This window comes from Brachyistius frenatus, unplaced genomic scaffold (assembly GCF_029030835.1).
Source record: "Brachyistius frenatus isolate BFR_SWC_R1_liver_20210118 unplaced genomic scaffold, ASM2903083v1 Contig_331, whole genome shotgun sequence".
NCBI lineage: Eukaryota > Metazoa > Chordata > Actinopteri > Embiotocidae > Brachyistius > Brachyistius frenatus.
In genome coordinates, this window is record NW_027210930.1 from 97,015 (window position 1) to 105,305 (window position 8,291).

Sequence of the window (8,291 nt, forward strand, 5' to 3'; positions counted from 1 at the left end):
ACTGGAAATCCCCACTCAAACAGCAGACAGCCTCCCGGACCTGACCATTATCTGGTCTTTGCCCCCAACGGTGCAACCGAATCGTGCCGCGAGGCCGGAGGGAGGCCGCGTGTGTGGTCTCTCTCTCTCTCTCTCTCTCTCTCTCTCTCCTCCGTTTTAAAAGCGGATTTGCGCGAGTGACTGAACAGGACGGTCAATTAGTGTTTGTGCTGATGGTGTGACGAATAAGAGACTCCGCTCAAAAGTCAACGTCTGACACGTTTCTCCTTTTCAATGCAAAACAACAAACCAGGAAAAAAAACAAAAAAAAAACGGATCGTTTCAAAAATAAAAGCACACGAGCTCGTTTTCGGACTTTAAACAGCAGAAGTAGGTGTGTGTGTGTGTGTGTGTGTGTGTGTGTGTGTGTGGGGTTATAACTGGAGCACTTGAACGCATGCACCATCTATATACATACAGTAGTCAAACATCCCACGTCACTGCTCAGTCGTCCATGTGCAACATTAACCCCATTTCCTTTGTCTGGGTTAATTAAAAAGGCAGAGATACTTCACCCATGACCGCCGAAACACAAAGCCACAATGTTCTGCGGATGAGTTCCATTAAATGTGCATTTCCTGTCCTTTTGTGTTGCACCCCCACACCTCCCCTCCCAAAACACTAAAAAAACATTCAACCTAATTGCAATAAGAAAATTGAATAGATGTCAATCAGTTTGCAACACTAAAAAAAAAAAAAAAAAAAAAAGGTCAAACGTTTGTGAACTTGCAGAGCTGCAAGGGTTTGTCAACATGCAGGACAAAATGTCAGTAACCTCTAAACACTCAACACACACACACAAAAAAAGAGGGGATTTGATCACTAAAATGAAGCTTCAGCCAAATCTGCACACGTCTAAAACTCTTATCGTCTAAACTTCGGAGATCTGGATGGGACTTTAAATCGGAAGTGACAGGTGACGGCACAGGTGCAGCTTTGTTGCAAGTGTGAATATTTTTTTTTTGAAAGTTTCGTGCACGACATAAAACTCCAATCTGCGATTACAAAAAAAAAAAAATAAAAAAAAAATTACCAAAAAAAAAAAAAGAAGCAGCCAAACATCTCATCGTCTCACCTTTGTCAGCTGTCAACCGGAAATACAAAAAAAAAAAAAAAGAAATAATAAAAAAAAAAAAAAATCACAGCTCCGCGTTTCTCATAATTTCCCTCCAAAAAGTGGCGTCCGGACGCTGGAAGCTCCGCTGCGTCCCGTCAGTTGTCAAAGCGTCCGTGGAAGTGCACTGAGGTGATGCGGCGGAGCTCGTGCACCATGCGCAGCCGCTGTCAGTGTCGCACAGAGAGAGAGAGAGAGAGAGAGAGAGAGAGAGAGAGAGAGAGACGCAGTCAGCAGCTCTGACAAAACTCAAGACATTTGGAGTAATATACCCACAAACATTGTCACGTGACCGCCAGCTGAACGCGAGCTCAGCCTTTCGCCGAGCAGCTGATGCGCGAGGGCTGCGAGGTGAGGAAGAGAGGGGGTTGGTGGGGGTGGAGGGGAGGGGTGGGGGGTGGGGCGGCCTTCACCTGCTGCACGTGAGCGCCCTCTGATGGAGGTAGAAACGGAGTCGTCGTCTTTGATCGTCTGTGATAAACTGCAACACGCCGACAATAAAGGCATTTGGTTTCAGGTTGGAGTTGCTTTAAACTAAGAAAATGGAGGGTGGAGATTATACATATTCAAACTAATTTTTTTTTTTACACCTGAGCAGATGACGACAGCCGGTGATGCCTTCAGGTATCCCTCGTAAACGAATCAATTCAGTCAAAACGTTGTAAACTTTTCAGCACTGTTGCTGCTAAATTAGTCCGATCTCGTAAAACAATCAACCACAGACTATAATAAAAAGTAATTTGGCTGCGAACATGTTTCTCATTTATAAATTAAGGTACTTTCTGGGACAATTACTTAGTGGTACTTTGGAGTACACACCAATAACACAAAAATCGAGTTATAATACTTTCAATATTTCATATCCTGCCAGAATCCAGGCCTGTAAACATCTACGGACATACAAATGTGCATTCATGAACAATTTTACTTTATTTTTCCATACAATGTCAGTGATTCACGTACACATTACACGTGTTTTTTTCTTCTTCTAAAAAGTATGCCCGATATACGTTATCATGATATTTAACAATAGTACCATGCAAATTATCAACTGTGTTTTTTTTAGTTTTGTTTTTTTTAACGTATGTAATATAAAGACGACATTATCAATGTATTTTTTTTTTTTTTTTTTTTTAACAGCACGTCCCAAATATACCAAAGATTTCTAGCCGTCTTTGAAGGCATCACGAAGGAGGATATGTGGGCGTGGCCTGGAAAACAAACATACCTGGAGCAGCTCTTCCAAAGGTCTGAACAGGTAGAGACAGGAGGCGCCGCACGGACCCGACTGGAGGTAAATACAACTTCTCCCTGAACGAAAACCGACATAAAACTTTGTAAAGATGTCCGCGTGTACTCATACCTACAGTATGTTGATTTTTTTGTTTTTGTAATTAAAAAGGTGATGTTTGAAGACAGTTCCCTTGGGCGGGCCTTTCTTGCCCGACAGAGGGGAAAAAAAAAAACGCGCCAAACTCCATTAAAAAATCGGGTATTTTAACTACTATTAATTTACCGTCGAAGCTGCTCACGTGTTTTATAACAGCGATGATTTTTGAGTTAATGTACTTCAGTTCGGCACAAGCCTGTAAACGACAGCATTCGTTATTTTAGTCGATTTTCTTTTCTCTTTTTTTTTAACATTTATAACCCGTTTGTCTGTTTCTTTGGAGTTGTTGCACAATTAAGCAAAAACATTTCAAGCATTTCAATTCAGTTCCGTTCAGTTTTGTTTTGATGTTTAGCGCCAAATCACAGAATAAGTCATCTGAGGGCAATTAACACGCAACAGAACCTTAACATCGCATACACGCATGACTATATAGCATGTTATTAAAAAATTAAAAATAAAATAAAAACTCTTCGGCCTAACACGTTCTCGAGAGGTGCCTCTCCTATGAATTTATGTTTTGCCACTTGCTGAAAGAAAAAAAAAATAAAATAAAATAAAGCGGCAGTTGTTGTGAAGTTATGAAACAGGAATTGGCGTCAAATGGAGAAAAGCTGCAGATTACAGAGTCACAGAAAAGTTGGTCCACCACAGACAGAAACGCTTCAACATTTTTAAAAGGCTGATCGAGAGATGGTGTACTTCTGCGAGAAACCACGAGGTGGCAGGATTGCATCTTGGGATGCACGAAGGAGGCCTGCAAACTCGAGTACGAGTCCTTTTGTTTAGTGTGCATTGGTCCAGTGTTGCGCCAGGACAGTCCCATGCGATCTGGAGGGATTTCCAACATGTATGTAGTTGTTTAGGTGGTAGAAAAAGTCAATGGAGCCACAGCGTAGCGGTCCTCAAGTGTTTACTTGGACGCATGTGTATGGTCATTTTCAGCTGTTACCTTGTTGGGTGGAAATGGATAAATCACTAAATTAAGGCCTTATGACGTACATCAATATATAAACACTCGCACCATCGACAGTTTGATTCCCTTTTGTGCTCAGCTGTTTTTTATGTATTTATTAATTTTTTTAAAAGAGACATTTTGTGATTCAAATCTTTTTTCTATTTCTTCCTCTGTTTTAGACTAAATTTTCCTTCTGCAAAGCTCGTCCGTGGCTGCACGTGTTTATATAACATTTGAATGTAGGTATTGTTTTGCAATCAATACTTAAATGCAAAGTATTGGCACTAGAATAATAATAATAATAATAATAATAAAAAAAGAAGACGATTTCCCATTCACACTCACACTCAATCCAAGATCCCCCCCACTATCCTCTGGTGGATTGACTTTTAGATTTTAACACTCAAGTCACATTCAGGCAGGAAGGAAAGTAAACATCCAACCAACATGGTGGTTTCAAGCTCTGGGCGGTAGTTCTTTACTCCAAGTTAGGGAATTATTTTGTGCTTTAAAGCTCTCATGGTGATAGAAATGCACTATATTCTGTAAACAACATCAAACACAAATCTTTTTCTCTTTTTTTGTGTGTGTTTTTTGTTGCATCCCTTACGTGACCAGTCCGTGACATCGTACTCACAGTATCATGTCAGTTGCTGTATGTGATGTCATATGTAGATAGTTTTGTATTTTTTTTTTTCTTCCTGTGGACCTTTAAATGTGTCTGTAATTTACGGGGTAGGTAAACGGCCACGCGGTACTTCTGTGAGTTTAACACTATTTAAGGATGTGATACTTACATTTATTTACCTGGCAGGTGGTTTTTGCAACCGATAAAAGTCAAGTAGACGGGAGAATTCAAAATCGCGCGAGCGTACAGTTCACATCGAACTCGCAAAACTACAACTCAAAAAAGATTCAATCGTTAATTTTTATCCCTCCTGCCTCTAGTTGTGCATGAAATCAAGTTGCCAAGAAAAAAATTAATAAAAAAAAAAAAAAAAACCTCGCCCACGCTGTTTTATCTTTTCCACCACCGGGGCTCAATAAAAAAAAAAAAACGGTCAGAAAGTAGAAGCAGACGGCGGCTGCGGGCGCGGATCAAACCGGAAGTGGTGAGCTGCAGCAAGTCTTGAATCCCGAAGGCACAACAGGAAGTTCAGAAGTAAAGAGGTCGATTTTTTTTGATTTTTTTTTTTAACCAGAACGAAAGTCTCGACGCTGCACCCGGTGAAAGGAAAAAACAAATTCAAACACGTTCGTTTTGGATTCAGGCTTGAACGCGAGCTGATGCGTTTAATACAAGTGGTAGAGAAGGTGTAAATTTACCACGCTTTATCACTATAAATGGGACCACTTTTTTTTTTTATTATTATTTTTTTTTTAAATGGCCGATTCTCCACTGATGTTTATTACTTTTGTTTACAGGTCCCGGTTTAGTTGTAACTGGGCAGTTTGAGCTTAAATGAAATGCTTCAGAGCAAATAAGACGAGCCGTGTATACGGTCGCTTCATGCCCCCTGTAAAAAAAAAAAAAAAACCAGACCCCCCCCCGGGGGCTTCGGGTTTAGGAGCCGTACGGTTTTAAGAGACGCTATCGTCGGGCATAAAACCAGCAGCACAGACCACGGTGAGATTTTTTTTTTTTTTCTTTCCCTCTCGGCTCACCCCCCCACCCCCCCCACCCCCCCGCCCCGACTCCGAAGGGAACTTTCCTCCTTCTCTTTTGCCCCTCTTCCCCACCCCCCTCCACCCACCGGTCGCTTTCTGTATGTCAATTACTCCGCCGGGATCTCGTTACCGCCTCGGCCAATCACGCGTCTCCCCGCCCCCCCCTCTACCCTCCCCCTTTATTTTAACGCAGGAAATTACATTCCTATATTTACAACCTAATAACTAGACCGGCCTGCTGTAAAGGTCACATCAACAGTAACAGTTTAGCAGGTTGTTTTTTTTTTGCCCTATAGCGGTGCAGCCCGAGAGGATACCGGCTGGGAAAAAGCCAAATGAACCGGAGGCAACTTTCTTTTATTTTATTTTATTTTATTTTTTTTAAACATTTTTGGAGAAGCAGCAGAACTTTTTGTTTTGTTTTTGACCTCTGGAGTTGTCGGAGTTGTTTGTTTTCACCTCGCCGGTGGAGGAATCTGTCAGCTCAGCTGTTTGTCATCTTGTTCGGGGAGGTTGTCAAATTAATCACTGGAAAACAGGCTTATATGGAGTAAGCAGGTGACACCGCGCGAGGAGGAAATTTAATCCGAAGCGTCCAACTATCAAAAAGCGAGTGATATTTCCTCCCATCCGAAGGTCTACCGCAGACAAAACTGTCCTCAGTCAATGTGTCCCGAGCAACAACAACAACAACAAAAAACCCCACTTCGCTGAGCTGCTTGCTGGAGGACGTCCAGACGCTCAGAACGATGGTTGACGTCAAATTCAGATGTGGTGGATTTAAATAATCCAGTGAAAACTTGTGTTTTCAATCGGCACCGGTACTGTTGGTCTTAATCTGGAGTTCATTTCTTGCATTTCTGTGTTTTTATGGGAAGAAATCCGATGGCAGCCCGTCACCAAATCACAACAGAAGGATTTTGGTGATCAATTATTGATGTTTAATCATTTGTCAAGCAAAAACAAAAGCCAAATACTTTTAGAGGTGAATATTCTGCTGCTTTTCTTTTTCTTTTTTAAATTTTTTTTTTTTTTTTAATATATATATCATTATAATTTTGAATATATTTGGATTTCAAACTTGGTCAGTAAAACAAGGAATTTGAGGACGACGCTTCGCGTCGGATAAGAAATTTTTTTTTTTTTTAGATTGTGTGTTTGTCAAATCTTTGTCAAAACTTGCGTTTCGCCAAACTTTTCTGAGGCTGTTGTTATTAGTTACGACGGGGAGATTTAAAAATGGTCGATTTTTTGAAGAAAGGAGAGAAAAAAAATGTCACCAGAACTTGGGCCAGGTTTTTTTTTACTGACGTTCTCCATCTGATGAGTCAAACTATATTTACATTCTCAAACGGAGATGAACGTGGAATCAATCTGGAGACCGTGATGGATGTTTTTAAAACGGGAACCCGCAAACACAGGATCCGGTCCGTAAGGTCGAAAAAAAAACAACAACAAAAACAACCTCAACGTCACATGTACAGTGTCATTTTAAAACTTTCATACCTGGTATGCAGGAGCTTCCAAGGACCGCTTGAAGACTGGATTTTTTTTAAAAATTTTTTTTTTAGCAGGTACAGTACATGCATTTTGAAGTCTCTTTGTTACATAAATTAAAAAAAACAACACATTTAAGATGCATTTTAATTTTAATGTCAATTTTCTCTGGCGGTCGCAGGGCGATGGACGCGTCGAAGCGAGCGTCTTCGTGGTCGGTGGAAGAAGTGCTGGAGTGGGTTCGGGAGCAGTGCCCCGCCCACACGGGCTTACTCCATCAAGCCATAATCAAACACGCTATATCAGGTGCAACCCGTGCTTTTAAATTCAAAACCAATTTTAAAACTGGGACGAACGTTGACAGAAAAGATCCGTAATGTTGAGTCGATTTAAAAAAAAAAAAAGTCATTTGTTTCTATTCAATCTGTTGCAATATGTTGTTTAAATGATTCGCAACCCAAACGAATGCGTTGAACGCTCGACTGTCTTACACTCGACACGTGTGACGGCTTTTCCGCAGGCCGTGCGTTGCTGAGACTGAAGGAGCGCCACCTGGAGCTCCTCGGGGTGGAGGACGAGGAGCAGCGGCAGCAGATCCTGCAGGATCTCCTCCTCCTCCGAGTTCAGGAGGAAATCGGCGAACTCGGCGACATCCGCTCCGGTGAGAACGCTCGAACGACTTTCGCCCGCGGCCGCAACCCCGATAACGCCGTCCGACACGCAAAGCACAACCTTTTATTTGATTTTTTTTTTTTTTTTGGAACAAAAAACCACAAGCTTTAGGATTATAATTCGAATTTCAGTTTGTATCCAGCGAGACAAAACGGCGCCACTAATTCACATTTCATTCGCTCTCTCTCGTCTTCTCTCCAGACTGTTTTTCTCCATGAAGGACAGTAAAAAAAAAAAAAAAGAAATGAAAAAGATCTTCAAAAAAGAAAGAAACCCAGCATTTTTTATTTTTTTTTTTTAAACTTCACCACCCATCCATTCATCGCTCTGAAGGAGAGAGAAAGGTGGGAGTGATGGAAATAACAAGAGAAGGTGAATAGAAGAAAGGAAGAAGAAGAAGAAGAAGGATCGATGAGGGCTTGAGGAGAGAAAGAAACCCATTTCCTGTGAAATCTGACCTGTGCAGATGGATGAGATGAGTTTTTGTCTGGTCGTCTTTTTCCCCTGACGCCGTCCGTTCGTTTCCGTCCCTTTTGTTTCTTTCGTCCGTCGTAAGATCTGCGACCGACCCGGAGCGTTGTAAAAGCGCCCGACGTATTGAATAAGGAAAGCGGCCTCAAAACTCGAATCCAGACGAAGACAAAATATTAGATGAGTGGACATGAAATTTTGATCCAAATATTGAGGGTGTGTGTTTCTCGTTTTTAAGGCGCAACGTCTCAAAAGCGTTTGGCTCAAATCGCCAATGTGCCTGATCTCAGCGCCGCTAGCTGCTAATCCCCCAGTATCGCTTTTAAAACTTTTGTATTTGACAGCAGATAATTCATCGATTTAAAAAAAAAAAAAAAACTAATTTAAGTAGCACTTCATTTACAAATCTCAAACTATCGCGCGGTCAAAACCTAAATCCAAAAACGCCTATTAAAGGGGCGTGAAATTATGCGTCTAATAAA

General features: G+C 41.4%; 1 protein-coding gene across 1 annotated transcript; it reads left to right on the forward strand.

Moving 5' to 3' along the window:
- The first annotated feature begins 2,347 nt into the window (after nucleotides 1–2,347).
- On the forward strand, nucleotides 2,348–8,057 carry LOC138635822 (sterile alpha motif domain-containing protein 12-like). Its single transcript, XM_069723493.1, has 4 exons — nucleotides 2,348–2,447; nucleotides 6,848–6,972; nucleotides 7,187–7,327; nucleotides 7,540–8,057. The coding sequence occupies exons 2-4, from the start codon at nucleotides 6,852–6,854 to the stop codon at nucleotides 7,554–7,556; spliced, it is 279 nt and encodes a 92-aa protein (XP_069579594.1). The 5' UTR covers nucleotides 2,348–2,447; nucleotides 6,848–6,851; the 3' UTR covers nucleotides 7,557–8,057.
- Nucleotides 8,058–8,291: the final 234 nt, after the last annotated feature.

Excerpts from the sequence above, each read along its gene's own strand:
- LOC138635822 (XM_069723493.1), top strand. The coding sequence starts at position 6,852 with ATGGACGCGTCGAAGCGAGCGTCTTCGTGGTCGGTGGAAGAAGTGCTG. Across the intron at positions 6,973-7,186 it reads AATCAAACACGCTATATCAG|GCCGTGCGTTGCTGAGACTG; the intron begins GTGCAACCCGTG and ends GCTTTTCCGCAG.